Source organism: Spermophilus citellus, assembly GCF_964194105.1.
Source record: "Spermophilus citellus genome assembly, chromosome: 7".
NCBI classification, from domain to species: domain Eukaryota; kingdom Metazoa; phylum Chordata; class Mammalia; order Rodentia; family Sciuridae; genus Spermophilus; species Spermophilus citellus.
In genome coordinates, this window is record NC_138188.1 from 36,572,391 (window position 1) to 36,595,049 (window position 22,659).

At 43.5% G+C, this 22,659-nt stretch overlaps 1 protein-coding gene and 1 pseudogene across 3 annotated transcripts; one reads left to right on the forward strand and one right to left on the reverse strand.

The window, feature by feature from the left end:
• Window positions 1-7,946: 7,946 nt before the first annotated feature.
• On the forward strand, window positions 7,947-22,517 carry MRPS22 (mitochondrial ribosomal protein S22). 2 transcript variants are annotated; one of them, XM_081302574.1, is made up of 8 exons: window positions 7,947-8,152; window positions 10,603-10,769; window positions 11,856-12,020; window positions 13,856-13,999; window positions 16,023-16,106; window positions 17,408-17,553; window positions 21,169-21,277; window positions 22,385-22,517. In XM_081302574.1, the coding sequence occupies exons 1-8, from the start codon at window positions 7,981-7,983 to the stop codon at window positions 22,481-22,483; spliced, it is 1,086 nt and encodes a 361-aa protein (XP_081158700.1). In that variant the 5' UTR covers window positions 7,947-7,980; the 3' UTR covers window positions 22,484-22,517. The 2 variants fall into 2 exon arrangements, with proteins under 2 accessions (XP_081158700.1, XP_081158701.1); XM_081302575.1 differs by having other exon boundaries at window positions 10,606-10,769.
• LOC308653840 (poly(rC)-binding protein 2-like) lies at window positions 14,022-15,710 on the reverse strand (annotated as a pseudogene). Its single transcript has one exon. The product of its transcript is annotated as a poly(rC)-binding protein 2-like (transcript).
• Window positions 22,518-22,659: the final 142 nt, after the last annotated feature.

Consider the following 22,659-nt stretch of genomic DNA (forward strand, 5'->3'; position numbering starts at 1 on the left):
TCTGTCAGACACAGCCTTGCAGTCTTCCAAGCACATCTTCAGATGGTCTCCCTCTTTCTCTAGAGTTATCAGAAATAATTTCTTGGCCATTAGATCCTAGCTCCACATCTGCACAGCTGCAACCTGTCCCACCTCTTGGTGGGCTGCATCTCAGCTATGTGCCCAGCTCCCAGCGGATACTCCAGGCTTCTTAGCTTCCAACACAACCCTACTTCTTCTCAACCAATGACCTTTTGTTTTCCATGGCTCAGAAAAACAGAGGCAGAGAAGTAAGAAGTCCCTCTGATTCCCTCTTCAAAACCTATCTGCATTCTGGCCACCTTAAACTCCTTGCTTCTTAGCACAAAGCCCCCTTCCCATCAACTAACACTTAGTTTCCAGAAGCTTCTTATATCAACTCTGTTTCTTATCACAACTGGATATTTACTTTTCCATCGCCCTTTTGCAGAACAGTGAACCTCACTTGGGAACGTCCCTCACCCCCAATAAAACTCCTTTTGGTGCCTTATTCTTGTTCCGTGGTTCCTGGCCTTGGGTGCCCTTTTCTACTTTGCATTTGATGCCGAAACCCCAGAGGAGTTCCAGCCTCTCTGCCCCTGCCCCCTACTCTTAGGGGCTGAGTCTGCTTCTCTCTGCTGAAGGAACAAGCCAAAGGAACCAGTCTGGGGATCTCTAGACCACCCACCCTCATCTGATCTGATCCAGCAGACATGGGGTAAGTCCCTTTCTCTGATCTTTCAACTCCCTCCCATTTGTGGGGACTCTGTCCATAAATCACGGCCGTGTGGACTCTCCCCTCCGACCGGTACGGCCCCCCAGTGGACTGTAGAGACGTCTCTCTCAGTCCCTGGCCAGGCCACTCCATTCTCCAGTGAGCAGAGTAGGTAATTGGGATGCCTTTTTCCTCCCTGCTCATCCCCGGGTTTCAAAAGATCATGGGAAACACAGAGTCCACTCTGGACCCCAAAACTCCCGTGGGGTGTCTATACATGATTTTTTCCAAATTGGGACTCGCTCAGGACTTATGCCATAAATGGCTCCTTTTCTATTCCACCGTGGCCTGGCCACAATACACTTTAGATAATGACTCTAAATGGCCTCCTGAGGGGACTTTTGATTTTAAAATCCTCACTGATTTGGACAATTTCTGCCAACGGATGGAAAAGTGGTTAGAGGTTCCTTATGTTCAGGCCTTTTGGGATTTACACTCCTATCCCTCATTCTGCTCCACTTGTTCCACTTTCCAAGTCCTTCTTGCTAAAGAAACTCCTCCTTCCAAGTCCCCCTCTGCTCCTGACCCTGACCCCTCTCCGCTTACTGAACCTCCTGAGACACTCTCCTCACCGCCCCCCAGACCCTCCCATCCTGATCCTCCTCCTTATCTGGAATCGGCTCCACCCTCCCTCCCCTGTCTCTTCCCCAGTCAGTGCCCATACCAGGTCTCACCAAATGACCCAAGACCCTAAACTTCTCTGTCGTCTCTGTGAGGTGGCAGGATCTCAGGGCATCGTTCAAGTTCATGTCCCTTTTTCTTTACAAGACCTCTCCCAAATCGAAAAACGCTTAGGCTCCTTTTCTGCTGACCCCACTACCTACATCAAATAATTTAAATACCTTTCTCAAGCCCATGACCTTACTTGGCATGATGTCCATGTCATCCTTACCTCCACTCTTACTCCAGATGAACACACTTAAGTCCAGGTAGCTGCACGGAACCATGCAGACCAGGTTTGTTTGACCAATGACACCATGCCTACAGGAGCTGCCACAGTCCCCGACACTAATCCTGATTGGGATTCTCAAAATGGACAGGGCCGATGCCACTGTGCCCAGATTGATACAGTGTCTGCTGGCAGGCACGCAGGCAGTTTCTAATAAGGTTGTTAAACCTTAAACTGAGAGAAGTCCCTCAGGGGCCTGATGAGAATCCTGCAATGTTCTTTAATGGCTTAACGGAGGCCCTTGCTCTCTATAATAGAATAGACCCTGAATCTCCCTCTGGGGTGACTGTTCTGGCCACTATTTTATCACTCAGCCAGCCTTCAATATTAGAAAAAAGTTAAAGCAGGCTGAGGATGGTCCCCAAGCCCCCATCAGAAATCTGGTGAAAATGGCCTTTAAAGTTTACAGTGCCTTTGAGGAAATAGCTGAACTCAGCTGGCAGGCCCGCTCACAGAAAAAGGTGGCGCTCCAGACACAAGTCCTGGTAGCAACTCTGCGGCCAGCCCCAGCCCCTGCTGGGGCTCCCAGGGGTGCTCAGGAGTCTTCCTCACCTGGGGCCTGCTTCAAATGAGGACAAGAAGGCCACTAGGCCTGCCAGTGCCCAATCCATGGTCCCCCTTTTGGCTGGGCCCCAGCTGCAAGCAGCTGGGACATTGGAAGAGCGACTGTCCCCTGGCTGGTCCCTCCCTGGTGCCTCATCATGGGGGTATGGCCAGGCAGGTAGTTCCTTCTCTTGAGCTTCTGGGACTGGCTGAATACTGAAGAAGCCGTGACTCAGGACCCCCATAATCCTCGCCAAGCCCAGGGTAACACACTAGGTAGTGGGTAACTCCATTACACTCCTTGTGGACATGGGGACTACCAATTCTGTCTTGCCTGCCCACTCTGGGCCTTTATATCCCTCCCAGATCTCGGTCATGGGGATAGATGGAACACCCTCCTTCCCAAAGAAAATGGCCAGTCTGATCTGCTCCTTAGAGGGACATCCCTTTACCACTCCTTTTTAGTTATCCCTTCCTGTTCAGTTACCCTCCTAGGATGAGATGTCTCTAGCTCTTGGGGGTTACCCTCCAGCTCTCACCCCATCCCCCTACTACGGAACTCCTCCTCCCCTTGATTCAATCCATTATAGACACCCTCGCCCACCAGCACTCATCTCCTCCCACCAGGCCTCCTAATCCCCCAAGTCTGGGACACCTCCAAACCAGTAATAGCAACACACCATCAACCTGTGCAGATTCAGCTAAAGCCTGACTCTAAGTTCCCCTCTAGACCTCAATTTCCCATTTCTCTCCCTCACCTCAAGGGACTCAAACCCATCATCAAGGGACTTCTAGATCAACCTATTCCCATTGACTCTCCCTGCAACACTCTGATCCTACCTGACTGCAAACCATCAGGAGCTCCTGACCAAGAGTGGTCCGTAACCCTTATGCCCTCCTCTCACATACCACCCTCAACCTCTCATTTCACAGTTCTAGATCTCAAAGACGCCCTCTTAACAGTCCCGCTTCATCCAGATTCTTACTTCCTCTTTGCTTTCACCTGGGAGGACCCTGACACCCTCACCTCACATCAACTAACCTGGACTGTCCTCCCTCGAGGCTTCTGGGATAGTCCCCACCTGTTTGGACAGGCGCTGGCCCAGGATTTAGCTTCCTGTGATCTCAGAGTCAGTACCCTCCTACAATATGTAGATGACCTCCTCTTATGCAGCCCATCTTTAGAGACTTCTTGGGAACACTCTGCCCTCCTACTCACCTTTTTAGGTTCCCAAGGATACCAAGTTTCCCCAGCTAAAGCGCGACTCTCAGTTCCCTTGGCTACCTACCTGGGCATTCTTCTAACCCCTATCTCCAAAAGCCTCCCTGTAGACAGAATCCAAGCTCTTAGGAGACTGCAGCCTCCTGAGTCAGCAGACCAGATCCTCTCACTTTTGGGGCTCGCTGGATTCTTCCAACTGGGTTTCCAATTTTGCTCTTCTTGCCAAGCGCCTATTCCAGGCAGCTAAAGACACTCCATTTGGACCATTGATATCACCGGCCCAGGTCTCTTGATCTTTCCTCAAACTCAGAGATGCTTCGATCTCCTCACCTCCACTCTCTCTACCCAATCCCAATCATCCCTTCCACCTCTTACAGATGAAAAACAAGAGATTGCCGCTGGTCTTCTGGCCCAGCCCCTTGGACCCTCCTGCACCATATCTCTCTAAACATCTCGACTCTACAGTACAGGGATGGCTGCTCTGATTGGGATGCCCTCACAGTGGCAGCTGAACTTACCAAAGAATCTCTAAAGTTGACCCTCTTTCAACCTTTGACTGTCTTTTCTACCCATAGGCTCCAGGACCTCCTCAGATATAAATCTCTCTCCCACCTGGGCCCCTCCCGGATTCAGGAGTTTCATTTACTTTTCATTGAAAACCCCACTATTTCCCTCTGTGCCTCTCTACCCCCTTAACCCAGCTTCTCTTCTCCCAGTATCTGGCTCTAGGCACCCACCTATCCACTCTGGTCCTCAAGTACTTGAGGCCCTATGCATGCCCTCAGGAAGGCCTCTTCGACCACCCCTCACTGGTACAAGACCTGACAATTTTTGTAGATGGAAGCTCAACTGTTGGGCCAATCGCCACAGAGCAGCCTATAAGTGGCCCCCTTCAAACTGCTCTATGGCTGCTCCTCCTTGATTGATCACAACCTTCCCATCCAACCCCAACTTCTGGCCTCATATCTATCTTATCTCACCTTGCTCTGCAACCTCCTCCAGGAACAAGCAGACCACCACCTTCCTGCTCCAGCAGGAGTAGTGCTTTCTGATGGTCGACTTCAACCAGGAGACTCTGTCCTTTTAAAGGAACTTCATCCTCGATCACTCCAACTGTGCTGGATATAACCCCATATGATGATTCTCACCACCCCTACATCAGTCAAACTGTTAGGCCACCCCTCTTGGTATCATGTTTCTCGGCTCAAGCTTGCCCCAGAACCTAAGTCCCCGTCATCCCAACTGGTGGGACCCACTCAACTCCAGATCATCTGTGGGCCTCCTGCTTCTTTTCCTCTTGAGTCTGTTCCTATAGGTGCCCTGACCCGAACAGTGATGCCTAATCTGACGCTGCCTAATCCCTACCACTGGCATTTCCAGGCACAGGGGACCTGGGATGGTAAGACCTGGATATTAGGAACCGGTGATTGCCAACCTTCTGATTGCCAAACAACTGTTTCTATTCTATTAACCGGCCTCAGTCTTTCTGGCCATTCCCCTCCTTTAAACCAAGCGGTATTGCAAGTCCCAACCAGATATATATGGAGGATGCTCTCACACCTCCTGCAACATGCACAAGCTCAGAGAGAACACCCAAACCCAATTCCTATATACCTATTCTGGAGGTAGGACTTACCCGAACATCAGAGATCCCTGGGACAATCGCTGGGCAGCAGGAGTCGAGGGAAAGTTGTACATCTGGCCCTGGGACAGTTCTTCCTCTGGAACTGTTAAGATTTTCCACACCTACACCTGAGTATTTCCTTAGCTCCACTAAGAAATCCTCCAGAAAGAAACTGCCCTCTGTCACCAGCCAGGGGCACATGAGGCAGAGAAGGGGGACCCATTTTCATGGCTGGCCCTTGTACATCAGGGGTTACAACTCCTGAACTACTCTAGGGTCAATAATATTTCTGATTGTTTTCTGTGTGCTTCTCTGGATAGCCCCCCCCCCCACTTAACGGCAGTCCCTCTGACCTTTCCCCTTAACATCTCCGAAGGGGGTGATGCCTCTCTGCCTCTGATGGGGATCCCCCCTTTGACAATCCCCTGCAGCAGCAGCAAAATTTTTCCATCTGCTATGTCTCCCAAACCATCTCCAGATAAACGTGTCCTCCCAATAATAAGAGGTTGACGAAAGTCATCCACTCCTCTGCTGCCACTCCTTTCTGCACCCCTGTCACCCTAGTTCCTCAACTAACACTCTATGGACAGTCTAGTTTCCCTCTTTGAGCCTTCACCCACTAGATCTAAATGGGCTGCCTTTCTTCCAGTGATCATAGGCATTTCCCTTGCCTTGTCCCTGGCCGCCTCAGGCATTGGGGGCTGGGCATCAGGCTATAATTTAACCACAACTAAAGAGCTTGAAGAAAAATTACAGCTAGCGGTTGAAGCCTCTGCCAACTCCCTGGCATCTCTCCAAAGACAAATAACATCACTTGCACAGGTCACTCTCCAAAACAGGCGGTCCCTAGACCTACTCAACACTGACAATAGTGGTACCTGTTTATTCCTTAGGGAAGAATGTTGTATTACATCAACGAGACTGGCCATCGATGTGCTACATTGGCTGAGTGAAGAACTGAAGCGAAGGCAGCAGCAGTCCACCTCACTCCTCCCAGGATGATGGAACTCAGCCCTTGCTGCTTGGTTGGGTTCAATTGTTGGTCTCATCCTCATGATCTGTGTCTTGCTAATGGTTGCTCCTTGACTCCTCAGCTTTATCCGAAACTGCATCAGCAAAGTCTCACGGTGGTGGTAAATCAGATGCTCCTCCACCCCTATAGCCATCTTCCCAATGAGCCTCCAACATGTCTGTTTCCCTAGACAACCACCCCCTCCCCAGCAGGAAGTAGCCAGATGAAACCAGTGCCCTGCAACATCAAAGAGGTGGGGATGTCCGCCCACAGCTTTCCCTTCTTCTCCCCCTCCCCATCCCTTGGTGGCCATGGGTGGGGACTTTTCACCTGGCTGAAGACACCAGGCCCTTAAACTCAGCCCCTAAATTCCACTCGGCCAACCCACTAAGGTTGTAACCCACTAAGGGTAGTAACAATTTAGTTGGCCTGGGCCTTCCTACCTCTAGTGACCTATAAAGGTATTGTTCTCGCCTGGAGCATGTGTGACTTCCCTGGCCCTTGTGAACCTTGCCCGGGAGCGCCCCCCCCCCCTTCCCAGTAAAACTCCTTTTGGTGCCTTATTCTTGTTCCATAGTTCCTGGTCTTGCGTGCCCTTTTCTGCTTTACACTAAGCACAGACTATAACCTAGGGAAGGATAAGACCTGCACAGCCTGACAGTTGGGAAGGAACATTACAGATTCATTAATTCATTCAACAAACATTTGCTGTGCACATAGATGGCCTAGGTTAGGGGATATTACAATAAAATATGTACAGTCACTGTCTTCATGGCCATACTGCTGGTTATCGGTGAGGAGTTCTATTTGTGTTGAACTAGTGTTGAAGTTTGAAGTTTGAACATTAGAGAAGCATACCAAGGCAAGCATTTAAAGCAGGGTTTATTTTTAAAAGGGTAATGTAGATTTCTTCCAGGAGGGAGAAGGTGGCCATAGCTGGTATTCTGGTATCCCAGAAGTGAGATGTTCTGCCCTTTTCTTATGTCCTAGGCTTCCTATTGTTCTTCTGCTCTCTTCCCCTTATCTTTCTCCTTCCTGCATAGGTGAGTAGGCCCAGGAATGCTGGGTGGGATGTCCAAAAGCTGGGAAACAGGTAGGCCAAAGGGTAAAGGGCAGGATGGAGCATCCCAGGACACATTAATTAACAACCTATAGCTCCCTTTAGAGAGGGGCAACCTGGGACAGGTCACCTTAGCAATAGGTTGGAGCAGGGGCAGATTCTTGATAAGGATGGAGGAAGGGCTCTGAAGGAATTAACCTTTCAATCACTCAGAGGACAATCTTCAGCTTCCCAGACTCACTCAAAATTGGCCTCCTTGATTCGGCCTGATTGGATTTACCTATCTATACTGACTGCCTATCTAATTCTAGGTTAACTGGGATGAGAAAAATAACCAAGCAGATAAATGAGTAAAATAATCAAGAATTGTGAAAAAGACTCTGAAGGAAAGGAGTAGTTATGGGATAGGAGTAAAGTGTATGAACAGGTTGTTTTTGTAGTAGCTGGTAGTGATAATCAAGGCTCAGGATCGGGTGTTTGCAGAGAGTTCCAATGGAGAAGTCCATCTGGAAGGCAGCTAAAGATGGGAGAAAAGGTTTGGGCAGAAAGCGTAAATTTGTTATTTAGAACCATGGAAATAAATAAAGCACCCAGGAAATCGAGCACATAGCGAAAAAAGTGTAAGTCTGAACTTTGGCTACACGCGTAGGGAGAGTCATAAAATAATCTATAAATGCCCAGAAAGCTTCTGATGCTCTCCGCTTCTAACTAGACTACATTTCCCAGAATGCCTCACCCACTGAGCGCGAACCGGAAGTTTATCACAGTTGCTTCCGGCGCAGGCAGCCTCCAATAATCATGGCGACCTTCAGAACCTCTGTTCCTTTCTGGAGGCTTCTGACAGGTTCTCGGGGAGCCGAACGGGTCTGTTTCCGAGCCCGAACCCAGCCCCAGCCCGATACTCCGCTCCAGCCGCTGCCTCAGCCTTCCGCGGTGAGGCTGTTGTGCCGCCGGCTCAGCTCCGAGGCCGGTAAGTGACCCGCCAGACGTCTGCTAGGGCTTCTCCTGGGAGGCCTAGAACGGCGGCCCCTGCGAGTCTTCCCTCAGTGCATTCTCAGCCGTAGTCGGCTTTCGTAGTTCTTTGCCGGGTTTGTCATCAGCCTCCCAGGCTTATTTACGCAGCCCGCCGTGCCTGAGCCCGGCTCCGTGCAAAGAGCGCTGCTAAGCTTATGGCATAGAGTAAGCTAAGGCTGTCAAGGATGCTCCCCTGAGGATCCCATCCCAGCGGGGAATTGGCAGTGAGTGCTCTGTGACCCGGGCTGTGATAAGGACGCCCACAGTGAGGCATTCAAACTAGATGAGAGGGCAGGGATGGGTCCCTGGAGAGCACTACCAAAGCCGACACCTGGCCGGCCAGCCATGCTAAGGAGGAGACAAGCCTTCCCAGCAGAGGGACAGCATAAGCAAAGTCTAGAGAAGGGATTGAACATGTATTTTGGGAACTCACTTTGGAGGTAGGGTTGATAAGACTTGGTTGTGGCTTTAGGATCTAGGTTTAAAATGAAAAGTTGTTTCTCAAGTTTCTGGCTTGAGCAGTTAAATTTATACCAAGATGGGCTGGAGCTGGAGCTCAGTGGCGAAGAACGCTTGCCTAGCATGTGTGAGGCACTGGGTTCGATTCTCAGCACTGCATACAAGTAAGTAAAGTAAAAGTCCATCAACAACTAAAAAAAAAAAGTTTTGAAAAAAAATTTATACCAAGATGGAGAATATTAATTAATTGTAGGATGTTTCTGTTTTGGGCGGGGGGGGGGGCAATGCAGGTATAAATGAGTTGAGGAAATGGGAAGGAAGGTGGGATTAAATTTGTTTTAGACGTATTAAATTTGAGATGCCTTAGAGATTCAAGGGTTAAGTATATAGCTGGGAACATCAAAGTAAAATGGTAACTAAAGTTGGATGAGTGGGTAAGATTGAGGAGAGAGTAGTGCTGAGCGTCTATGTGTGTTAGACATTCTTAAGGGACTGTGCCTGCCAGAGGTGAGCAAAAGACAGCTTTGTTCTTCAGAAAGCTCATCATCTAGAGGGGCACACAGTGAAATAAGCAAACCACCTTAACTTTTTTCCTGAGTGATATTGGAAGCCACAGGTGAATTTTAAACTCGACAGTCATCTTGATTACATTTTTAAGAGATTTCTCTTAAGTAATCTCTGGAGAGAATGTTTTTCAGTGAGGCCAGAAAGGAGGCAGCATATGATAGGGGGAAATGGAGGATTACAGAAAGATTTTGGGATATAGCAGGTCATGTTTGTATCAATGTTCTTTTTTTGTAAAACAAAGATAATTATAATATTTACCTCATAGGATTGTTGTGAGGATTAAATGTGCTAAATATGTAAAATACTTAGCTCAGTAAGTACTGGTACATAGTGAATATTTAATAAATGTTAGTGGTTATTATTACTGTTATTTTTACTGCTGCTCTTGGCTGAATGTGGTACATAAGGGAGAATCCGGGAGTGATTTAGGTTTCTGGCTTGCATGATTTCATGAATGGTGCTGAGACAGGAAAAAGTAGGAAAATCAGGTTTGGAACAAGGAAGTTGCTGAGTTCTGATTTGGCAGTATTGAAGTGCATGTGAGATGTCCATTGAGTAGGTGGGTGGAGATTTCAGATTTTAGAGTGTAAGTGTGATTAAAGTCACAGGAATGTAGGAGATCATTCAGTGAGAATGTGAGAAAGAAGAGGACAGTTCAGAGTTCAGGAAACCAACCCTACTAGGAGTAGCAGAGGAAGAAGTAACTGGGAACAAATGGCTTTCTTTCCTTTTTCTTGTGGAAATGGAAAAAGAAGTGAGGCAAAGGGAAAGGTGAACTGCATGAGGCAGAGTTGAATTTAAATGGGAAGTTACTGGACTCTGGTATCAGACAGATGTTGGTAAATCCTGGTCATGTCACTTAATAGCTAGTTGTCTTTGGGTTAGCATTAGGATACTCATTTATTTTAAAAAAAAAGGATATCAATACCTATTTTGTGGGTTGTAAGCATTCCTAAAAATGTATGTTGTGCCTGGCTTTTAGGAGACAAATTTGAGGGCCAGGAATATAACTCAGCAGTAGAGTCCTTGCCCAGTGTGCATGAGGCCCTAGGTTCCATTCATTGACAAGGAAAAAAGCCCTCGAAAAAGACAAATCTGGATATGGTAGCAACCATTACTACTATTAATATAACATTAATTTTTTTCCTGTTGTTCCCAATATTAGAATGTCTTTTTGGCAGATTTTGTCTATATTTACATCCTTATCATAGTAAATGTTCAGTAAATTTTGAATTAATGAAAGAATCTCAGAGGTATTATGCACTGCTGGGATAGATATTGTACTAATGGGTTTTTTTTTGTTGTTGTTAACTTTTCTATTGAGAGGTCTTGTTGGCCTGTCATTTTTGCTGGCTTCTTATGTACTGAAATCCATTTTAGCAGAATCTCGTAGCTCAGAGATGAAGAAACCTACATTTATGGATGAGGAAGTCCAAAGTATCCTCATCAAGATGACGGGCTTGAATTTGGAGAAGATTTTTAAGCCAGCTGTACAGGAGCTGAAACCACCAACTTATAAGCTAATGACCCAGGCACAGTTGGAAGAGGTATGTGAACATAGGAATGTTAGTAGGATATCTTTCATAAAGGGATTAAACAAGATTTCCAGAGGCCCCCACAAACTCTTATAACTGTTCTTCTTCAGGCACCAGTGAGCGGGTACCAGGCACAAAACTGGGAAAAGAACTATGAGTAGGCAGGTAGAGAGGAGGTGGGAGTGTGGCCAAAAGTGAACAGACTGGGGCATATGGGCCAGGTCTGGGTTTCCAAGCAGAGGCTCCTCTCTGCTCCAAACCAGCCTGAGTATCCTTCCTTTTTCCTGCCTGCTCCAGCTTCCTTCCTGGAGAAACATCTGCTGTGAGCTGCCTTGGGGCTGAAGCTTTGGTGAAATTATGAGATCCTGCTGAGCAGCATCCTACTCCAGGCACCAGTGTCCTCCTGGAGCCATGGGTACTGAGACCTTTGTGAAATACACTTTGATGTATGACTATGTGAAGCAGTAAAGCTTTTCTTTCTCATTTAAAAGTAGCTTATAGTCGCAAGAAATTAAAATATCCAGTAGTAGTATATTTTGTGTACGGTGAAAGTCCCCTGTTTTTCTCTCTGAGGTATCCACTTTAATAATGTGGCAAAAAGCGGTGTTGTCAGGGGTTAAGAGTGTGGGCTCTGAAGTTGAATTTCCTGGGTTCAAATCCCAGTGCCACAACTTTTTAACAGTTTACTTAACATCTGTTTTCTTTTCCATGAAATGGAGATAACAGTAGCACTTAGATAACAGGAAAGTGTGGGCATTAAGTGAGCCAAATATATTAAGCCTGTTTGAACAATCTGACACATAGTAAGCACCCGGTAAATGCCTCCTCTGAATCAAGAAGGTTTTATAGCCTGGTGTTGTCTCACCACTCTTTTGCTGGTGTGATAATGGCTAAGCCTATGGACGCGCCTGTCTGGTCACACCACAGGAAAAGGCAGGGCCCATGAATCCAAGTTTGGCTTTTTACTCACTATGTCATTGCTATAGCTTTTTTTCTTTGCAGTCTTTAGTCTTTTTCTTTATTAGTTTCTACTTTTGTCAGATCATCCTTTGGTCTGTAATCTTGTGTCTTTCCTTAAGAAATATTTTATTTCATTAGGCTACCAGAAAGGCAGTTGAAGCAGCCAAAGTGCGATTAAAAATGCCACCAGTTTTGGAAGAACGAACACCAATAAATGACGTGTTAGCTGAAGATAAGATCTTGGAAGGAATAGAAACAGCCAAATATGTGTTTACTGATATATCATATAACATACCACACCGGGTGAGTATATGTCTAATTGCAAATTGATCTTTGAAATACTATGTGGTGATGGGTTTGAGGAATGATGTGACCTGGTTCTGTCTGATGCTTTAAAACTAGAATTCTTGTGACTAGGTGAGACCTTTTGGAAGAAATAACATAAGGAGGAAAGAAATGCAGACCAACCCATGTTACCATTTCCCTACCAATTATGGGCTGAGTATATTTCAGATTGACTGCAAAGAATCAGGTATGCTGAGACAGAACAAGTTGTAAATAGACAGAAACCCACCACACACCACAAGTGGGCAAAACCTACAGGACAGTGAGAAAAGGAAGTGCATTTGGCCTAAGATGTATTGCTCTCCTTTGCTGAAGCCTTTTAAGAGAAGGCCTTTTTCCACCCTGCGTATTCCATGGTGCCAAGAAACTCAGACTTCCCAGTGGATTTTTACTTTACAGCATTTTCAGTAAGGGCGACAGATGTTTCTTAGGTAATTTTCAGACATCACTGCTTCTGTTTTTATTTTCTGGTTTCTCTTCCCTTGATTGCCAATTTAAAAGAACACTCTGATTTTTAAAAAATATATCAATTTTGTATCTGGGCCTTATAAGTAAAGAACTAAAAAAAAAAAAAAAAAAACCTTTCAGTTCAGCCCACAAAATACACTAGAGTACTTCAGAATGCTGAGTTTGAAAGATGACCTCATATTACTCATTCTTTGATCATATATGATTATGGCTTGAAGACAAGATTTCAGCTGTGTGCATGTCTCTTCACCAGCCATCTGCAACTGACATGAATGGGAATCACAGAATTTCATTTGAATTAATGTCCTTGTGTTGTGGTGTTTTAATTTATGTTTGCAATTTAATTTTGCTGGTTGTGGGAACATTTTAATAACTTGAAAAAAAGAAACTTAATTCTGATTACTCAAATTACCAAAATTCTTTTGAGGAAAAATTATTATATTGACATCTGCTATTTTTTTTTTCTATTTGCAGTATTTGATGAAAGTTTTAATTATTTTATCCTCAGAGATTCTTATACCCCTGGAATTGTAAGAGTCAGTACTATCTGGTTAATTTATACATTGATTGGGTGTGTATCAGTTACCAGCAATGTGCAAAGTTCTGTGTATGTCTTTGTAACTCATCACACATCTTCCTGCCCTTGTCCAGTTATGTAATATCTGAGAAGTGCCAAGAATCTTGTACACATAAATTGCTAGTTGAATGGTACAAACAATGGGTGGAATTCAGAGGAAGTGATCCCGTGGCTTGGGATTTGGCTCTTGGCAGAGTAAAGAGACCAGAAGCAGATGGACCAGTCAGTCTTTCTGATATATATATACATCTAATGCCAATATGAGGAGTCACAGAAGTGTAGAATTAACAATTAACATTCTTGGGTTTGTTCCTTTTACCTCAGAGACTTTTAACATAGATCATAAAGTGTTAAAATCTATTTAGATGAAACTTTGGAATGGGGAAATGAAATAATTTGAAAAGGTTTTTTAGCATTTTTTTATCTCTAAAATTGATTTAGATGAATCTTGAATCAGTTTTAGTTTGAACCATTTTATATATTGAATCCATGTTACCACTGTAGTTGGTATTCATAAATTTTAAATTTCTAATAGACGCACAGCAATGATTAGCAAAGGAAGTATCAAACCTTGCCAAAGTCTTTGCAATTTAAATGATCATGAACTCCTATGTACCTATTGTGTTTTATGTTTCCAACTTGCATTTTATATTGCTGATTGCAAACTGTTTTTATAATGGACTTAGTGGGACACAGGAACTAAATATAAGCCTAAACAATTCATCCTTGATCATGTTTTCTAATTCAGGAGCGTTTTATTGTTGTCAGAGAACCAAGTGGCACACTACGAAAAGCCTCTTGGGAAGAACGGGACCGGATGATACAAGTTTATTTTCCAAAAGAAGGTCGCAGAATTTTGCCACCAGTAATTTTCAAGGAAGAAAACCTTAAGGTAAGGTAAATTGTGTTTTATATTGTAGACTCAGTGGTGATGATTTGTTGAACCAGTTGGCTCTAGTTCTATTTGGTATCTTAGTGTTGATAAACAAAGGTAAATGTCTAATGATAACTTGACTAGGGTTTTTTTCTCTCTTTCTCTTATAATTGGTGCAGCTGGGATTTGAATCTAGGTGTGTGACAATTAGCCCCATTATTTTTTTATGACTCTTTTTTTTTCCAGTCCATCTTTTAATTTTTTGAAAAATTCCTGACATTACAGAACTAAACTGAAATGTATTAATAGTCCACTCTTACATTTCCATGACAAACAGAAAAAATTATGAGCCAAAAACAAACAAACAAACAAACAAAAAACAACAAAAAAAGGAGAAGCTTATAAAACTAAATATGGATCTCAGCATTAACAGCTGAATAGAGAAAGGAATTAAAACACTTTAAAAAATCATGAGTGGATGATAAAGTGTGTAGAAACTGAAAATTTACAAACTGTTTAAAACCTGGAATTGCTGACTGTTCAGAAACTACCCAGATGGATCATGGGTGGTGGTGAACAGCAGAAAGGGATTATGGATGAATCTGTTCTAGCTGCTCCCCATGCCACCCGTCTCCGAGGAAAGCCTGATGTTGATTAGATACTGAGCCAGGCTAATGCTGGCAGCAGATCCAGTGATGGTAACCTGCCTATCAGTAGATCCTTCCACTGGGTTCGAAATTTTGAACTGCACCCCAGATATCTGACGGATCTCATTGATTTTGGCTCCTTGATGCCCAGTTATGCAGCCAATCAAATCATTTGGAATGGTGAGTTCATGAGAAGTAGTCTGAGCAGATGCATCCAAACCTGCACTGAATCCGGCGTTGCCATGTGTCATAGGAAAATGAAACTGTTGCATTGCCAACTGGTGCAGCTTGGTCACATCTGGCTGTGAATGGCATACTATCCTTGAATAGTATAGGCCTCTAGAGGTGGTCCCTCCAGGTCAGGGTTGAGAAACATTGACGGGGTGGTTTGGGGAAAACTCGCACTGTCGCTGCCTGTGCTGTACCTGTCCTGACCACCTGCAAAGATGACTGGAGAACTTGACGGCTTGGGCCAGTACGGGATGGTCACGTCCTTCCAGGGGAACTGGGAGAGTCTCCAACATGACCAAGCAGATCTGTTTGACACACTCAATGATGGATTGTGTTGGCCCACTCAGTTGAATTGGGGAGCATATCCCCTGCCACCTGGACTTGAGCCTCTGCTTTCTCGTATTTCCTTAATCTTGCAACTACCTTTTCCAATGAGAGAGCCACACTGACTAGCAGGGACCACCAGCCTCAGAGTGACCAGGGGTCTACTGGCAGCTGTGCTATTGGTCATAGAGCTGCTGATGTCCTCTTCCAGTTTGTCAATGATCATAGCAAAGGCTTTGAAGATGGCATTAGTAAAGTGATAATTCTCTCAGGACAATTCCCTTCTGAGATATTGATACGTGCACTACTCTCCTCGAACATCTTCTTAACCGATTCTCCTTTCTTTCCAATGATACTGCCAACTTCCTTTCCATGCATAAGTAGCTGAATGGTGAGAGTGACATTTAATCCACCTTCAATCACACCGGTGTCCATGTCGAGCAGTGTTATGGGGAGCTGGACTTTGGTCAAGTCTTTGGTCACTGGTGGGGGTGAAGCCAAAAACTGCAGGCGCAAAACGAGGGGAAAAGGGGAGCGGGCAGGAAGGGGGGGAGGCTGGAAAGGCAAGGCGCCCCCCCTCCCCCGCCCCATGGTGGAGGAGGAAGGGGGGAGTAGAGGAGGAGGAGGAGGAAGGGGGAAAGAGACCCCAGGGTGGGTGGAGGGCGGGAGAGGGCGCAGATTGCTGCTGCATCTGGCTGCTGCCGCTGCTGGTCTGGGCTCTTTATGACTCTTAATGGCACATTTTGTGTTATCTTGGATGGGCAGGCCTGTGATGGCACCAGGACAAGTGCTCAACTTTGGTGTTCACATCTAATTCCAATTCTGCTGTGTGGTTTTAGACAATGTACAGCAGGGACCGGCATGTTGATGTCCTCAATCTCTGTGTTGCCCAGTTTGAGCCAGATTCTACTGAGTATATCAAAGTGAGTATATTTAATAGCTTCTGAAATACAGGTGTAAGTATGGTTATGAACAAGATTTTTAATCTAGCACAGTGAGTTTTGTATTTGATACAGGTGAATGAGAAAGTAAATACCTGAAGATCTATTATGAACAGATGTGTGCCAGATCCATATTTTATTCATAGAACCATCCTTGATTAAAGATGAGGGAATTTCACCTTGGGGAGTAAAGTAGCTTGCTGAAAGTTGCATTGCAAGTAAGAGATAGGATTAGAACCCCAAAAATAACAAAGCCTATTTTCTTTTTAATTTATTGTACAGAAGTAAAGTTACTTACTAAAATTTTCCCAAGTGTGTCTTATAACTCAGTATGTGACCATTAGTACCTTTTGTGTGTGAGGTATTATTGTGGGTAGTTTATGTGATGCCATGAGCTAGGAGAGAGTTTGCTATGGCAAAGCCTATAGCCCAGTACTGGTTGTATGGAAGGCTGCTAGGTAAGTATGCAGGTACTTATCACTGGAGTCTACAGAGTATGCTCAGGAAAGCTTCATAGGGGTCTTAAAGAGTGTTCTAGGAGGGCATGGAACTCTGTGGCAGGGGGAGGTGGGTGAGAAGAGGGGCTTCAGGTGGAGAGAAAAGGATGAGCAACAGCTAGAAAATAACCAAGTATACTTGAGAATCGCAGTCATCTGGTGCTTGAACATGCAATGCATATATATATGAATGAGTGGTTCAAGATCAAGCTGGAAAGGTACTTGGGTCCACAGCACAGGTACCCTTGATTCTAGGCTAGACTTCAGTCAGCAGGCTCTGAAAGCCTTTTGAATAGAAGAAGCCCTCACCAGAGGAACCTTAGTAAGAAGGAATGGGCGAGCTGAATGGAAGGTGAACTGATCAGCTTAGGGAGAAAAGGAGGAGTGAAAAAAATATTCTTGATTTATGTTTTTCCCAGTGACAAGAGAGAGTGCTCAATTATTTGCAGCAGTCTGTGTATCTGAGATCCGTGCTTGGCTGCTGGACGGAACTAAACAGGGTGTAAAGGTCTGGTGTTACTTGTTCTAGGCTGCCATACACTCCTGTAGTGGAAAAGACACAGATTTGCTGTTTTCTAGGCAAACTCTTATTAATAAAACCCTGAGTTGGGTTCTAGCAGGAATGTCCAAATTATACAAATTGGCTAATGAGAGTGGAGGCAGTAAGTAGACCTGGATTTACTGGTGCTCTCCTAGCAGCACTCAAGCTGGTCAGTGTAAACTGAGTAATGCTGCTTAGATCTTTTTATTTTCCTGTTTCTGAAGAGTTGCATTTTATGTGGATAGGTTCACCACCAGACCTATGAAGATATAGATAAACATGGAAAGTATGACCTTTTACGTTCAACAAGACACTTTGGTGGAATGGCTTGGTATTTTGTAAATAAGAAGAAGATTGACGGTTTGCTGATTGACCAGATTCAGAGAGATTTGTAAGTATGATCTTAGAAGACTCATTCTTATTGCCCTAACAGTGTATCTGTGTTAAAGCTGTGTATTTTCCCATTGATCACAGTAGCTTGTGCAGTGATAAACAGAAGATTTCACTTACCTCAGCTTGTGTGGGTTTATTCTAGCATGACTTAGTTTTTCCAGTCCTTGCTTTTGTGTTGCATAACAAGACAGGATTCTTTTGAGAGGAAGTGACTTTGGATCTGCATGGTAGGCTGTGAGCATTGACTTATCCTGGGCTCACCAGTGCTTCTGGGTATCAGTGAACTTTCCAGATACTCAAAGGATGATGAAATAGCAAATGTAAAGAAGTAGACTTGACCCTTTATGGGTGCTTGTTTTCTTTAAGAACTATTTCTAGGGCTCTTAAGTAAGTCATCATTTAACTTAAAAATACTTTTGCTTTTCCTAAAAAGCTTGCTTTCTCAGGATTTAAAAACATCAAAAAGGTTAGTTTTTTCAAAACAATGTAGAACAAAGACTTGAATTTTAGCTTCAAACTGGTTTCCTTCCAGGTTCTAGCTGAAAATAATATAAGCATGCATTATTTTGTTGTGCTTTACAGATATTGTGTTTTATTATAAATTGAAGATTGATGACAAACTTGCATTAAGCAAATTCATTAGCACCAGTTTTTAGATAATTATTAGCATTTTGTAGCGATAAAGTGTTTTTTAAGCAAATGTATGCATATTGCCTTTTTAGATATAATGTATTGTACACTTAAGTAGACCACAAAATTGTGTAAACTATATGCACCAGGGAACCAAAAATTTTATGTGACTTACTTTGTCATGGCATTTGCTTTATTGTGTGGAGCTGAAGCTACGGTATCTCCAAGATATGGCTTTAGTGTACTTTACAACTAGTGATAAAACCAGAAAGAATTGTTTTTTTTCCCATTTTTCCCCCCATTTCCCATTCTCAATGCAGGGGACATTGAGCTGACTGCATATTTTTTTATTGGTTGGGTCAGGAAGGCCCAAAATGACAAGGAAAAGAAGCGAGCATGGCTGTCAGAAAGTCAGCTTTCTATAAAAAGCCTTTTCTGGGTTCTAAAGTCTGAAGAAGATGATTTACTGATCATTGGCATCTTCAGGCTGTTGGAGTTTGACTCAGAGTAGCCTATGTGCAATTTGAACCATGCACACAAAGTAAGGCATTTGGAACTGGAAGGTGCCCATGTTTGGAAATAGTATCATTTCTCCTAGAAATAGCAGTCCTAAGGGTGATGATTCCCAGGCCAGCCTGAGTCTGTAGCAAGTATAGTGTGATTCAGTACAGAAGGCAGAAATATGCCTTCATCCTCCATAACAAGGGCTGGAGTGATTGGGATGTGCAAAGAGTGTGCCTTGATGAACTTCAACAGTGACATTTATGAATGAATTTTTTGCTTAAAAGTTCCTCCAACGCAGTCATTCTTAACTTATTAAAATATATTTTTATAAGAAATAAGATCAACAGAGATGTTTAATAAGTTTTAAAATGAAAAGTTCTTTACTGAGGTATACTAACCTGTGATATTGTAGAATTTCTCATGTAAGCTTCACATCTGAAATGTCTCATGCGAGGGACGTCTTAGTACTTAACCCCTCTGTGGTATGCTGCAGGGGACATTGAGCTGACTGCACATCCCCAGATGGGCAGGAGAGGGTGCGCATCCTTAGTGAGTGGAGACCAGGTCAGAATTATGATTCTGTACAAACTTAATGAATATTCAATCCCACTGATGGTTCTGTAGAGATCCTTTAAAAATATTTTTGAAAATAGTAATTTATTTGCTCTTAATATTAAGAATAGGCTAGGGATTAGGCTACATTTAAATATAGAAATCCCATTTTAGCAGAAACTTAATGAGACATGATTATAATATGTAGAAGCCCAGTTAAGCTCTTCATATTTTTATTTTTAATTTTGTTTAAAGAGATATTTTGTTGCTACATTTAATGGATTTTGTTAGGTTCCAGCTAGCAAAATAGATGTGTAATTAATTTTTGTGTTATTCTTTTTTTTTTTGCCCCCAGGAAGATTCAGTGTACCAAGCAGCTTTGACTTCTCAGTTTTTCCAATAGATTGTGTTTAAGGGTTTTTTAGGGTAGGTGGGGCTTGGGATAGCCCAGGACATTTCTCTGAGGTCACCATGGTTTGAGGAATTCTGCACCTATTCCCATGTTCACCCTGTGCTGTATCCCCTAGTTCAAGTGATGGGAAAGTGAGGAAGGTCAGAGTGATGCCCAGGGGGTGGGGTGGGGAATAGCAGTGAAGTAAGGTGTCTTCACCTCTCCAACCCACCTAGGGTCCAGTAGCTCATCGAGTATATACAGCAGATCCTCAAAACTTGAACATATTTTGGTGGAAAAGACAGAAGATTGATGTGGGTGGAACAAGTTAACAAGCAGGGAAGGAAGTGATATGCTCTTGGGCCAGGTGACACAGGGCTAGCAGGCCATGGGTTTTACTGTGAGAGCAATGGGAAGTCACTGGAGAGACTGAAAGTGTTCTGGATCTGTGGTATGTGGGATTTTATATATACAAAGTTGTATGCAGCCATGCACTTAAGGTTTGTGCAATTTATATTTTTTATTGAAATAATATTTTAAAATAAAAAAGTAAACATGAGCACTTGATTATTTTTACTCCTCTCACTTTTGATGTGGTGAATGGTAGGACTATATGAGAAGATATTGGTTTGGGGAAGGCTAGGAAAGTTGTTTTACCAGGAATTGAACCCAGGGGCGCTTATCCACTGAGCCACATCCCCAGCCCTTTTTATTTTTTAGAAATGGTCTCGCTAAGTTGCTTAGGGCCTAAATTGCTGAGGCTGGCTTTGAACTTGTGATCCTCCTGCCTCAGCCTCCCCAGCTGCTGGAATTACAGACATGTGTCACCATTCCCTGTGGGAAGTTTTTGTGTTTATAAAATGTGTGAATTGAATTCTTGTTCTGGTTTCATCATAGGTAGTAGTGACACTAAAATTAGGCAAATTTTTAAATTTCCACTTTAAAAAAATTGCTGGTATAGAACCTTTCCTTTTGTCTATTGTGCATAATTTCATATATGCTTTACAAAGATACTAATTTTTAACTAATAGGTTTCCATGGATATTCATATGGATTGGTAGTCAGGTTCCTCTTATAGAGGCATTTGTCTACTAATTCAGTCTCAGTGAAAATTGGTTGGCAAAAGCTACTAAAGGCGAGTGGCTTTGAGAACCACCAAGCTGTTTATAGGATGAACTGGATGCTGGTGGAGTGGGCTAACCTGGAAGGCATCTACCACTAGGAGTGCAGTTTCTGTGAGACATGATGTTCCATTTCTAAAAAGAATGTAGCCACATTTGAAATATATTCACTTTTAAATTGGGTATTTTCTGTGACTCCTGCCCTACCTGCCTCACAGAGTTGCTCTGAAGACTAAATCAGTCAATTTTCCTAAAAGTGCTTTTGGAATTCTACAACTAAGGGTACACCCTGCCCCCCTACCAGCCTGAGGAATGTCTGAAATATCATGTAGTTTGATGTTGGCACATGCGTGTATAGGCCTGTGAAGTCAATGAACAAAGCCCATCTGTATCATTAAGCTGTTTTTACTCTCAGACTTGATGATGCCACCAGCTTGGTCCAACTGTATCACATGCTCCATCCAGATGGCCAGTCTGCTCAAGAGGCCAAAGAGCAGGCTGCTGAGGGAGTCAATTTAATTAAGGTAAAGGGTCTTTTTTTCACATTGGCTGTTTTGTGATGCTGATTGAGTTGGGAAAAATTTAGAAGTGGGTCATATTTAGCAGTAACTAAACAAATCTGTGAATATGAAACATTTGTGATCTTGAAAACATCAGTGTGATTACAGCTCTCTTGTAGAAGCAGATGGAATGGGGGGGGCTGGGGGGGAGTAGTCAGGTAGGTGGGTGTGCTGACAGCTGGAGTCTAGAGAAGTTCAGATAGTTGGGGGCAGCAAGTCCCTGGTTCTTTGAAATACTGCAAAGGCAAGCTGCATCTGAGGTGCTAAGTCACCAGCAGGACCAGGTGAAGGACTAGAATATGTCCCTAGAGCAGTGTGGTATTAAGTTAAGAATATGTCCTATTCTTCAGTATGGTGACATGCTCACTGGGGAAAACCCATAGGTGTTGAGGGGAGAGGGTGGTGGTGCTTGGCTGGATACTGCCAAGCCTATACACTTCTCACACCATGGGCTACATAGATTTATGTGTAAATGCTGAGAGTTCAGATACTTTTCAGGAAGGGAAAGGGAGGTCACTGTGTAATTTAACTTCTAAATGGACATGGTTTTGTGGAACTGGCTTCTGTGCCAATAACATTGTTTGCATACCGAAAAGCAGTTAGGTTACTAAGGATAAAAATGACCACTCTAAGTGGAATAGAGAGAAACTACAGAACAAATCCTGATTTTTCTGTGATTAGCCAGATAAAGCAAAATGCTTTTGGAGAAAACATTCTTTGAAGTGAAAAATGAGTTTGCTAACTCTCTCATCTCATCTCTTGAACCCAATTGGTTTTCATTTTAATTGTAGCATAAAGTACAATATCAGGTCCTTTTTTCCTGAAAACAAGCTAAAAGAGGTAATAGCCATTCTGGTATTTAGAATCAGTATTGCTTTTTCGGATCTTGTGTATATATTGCTTTCAAGAGAAGTAAAAATCAAGGGGAAAAGCTGTAACACTTGGAAGACAACTGGGACTCTTCTTGACATGTTAATAATGTCTTTAAATTGGGAAATTTTACAAATAGTATACGTTCTATTGTTTTAAATTGTATGTCCTATTGTTTTAAAACCATTTTTTTTTAAACAGGTCTTTGCAAAAACTGAAGCCCAGAAGGGAGCATATATAGAATTAACACTGCAAACTTATCAAGAAGCATTCATGAGTAGTCATTCTGCAGCTTCCTGAAAATATTTTAAAAATACATTTCAATTTACTAAAACCTTCCTTTGTTAATGTTTATCTTAATGTTTAAAAACATCAGGATCAAAAGGTCCTGATACATAGTTTGTTATATATTTTTTTGTTTTTTAAATTCCACATAGTGCATTGACAGAAGTACAAAGAAAAACTTTTTACCTTAT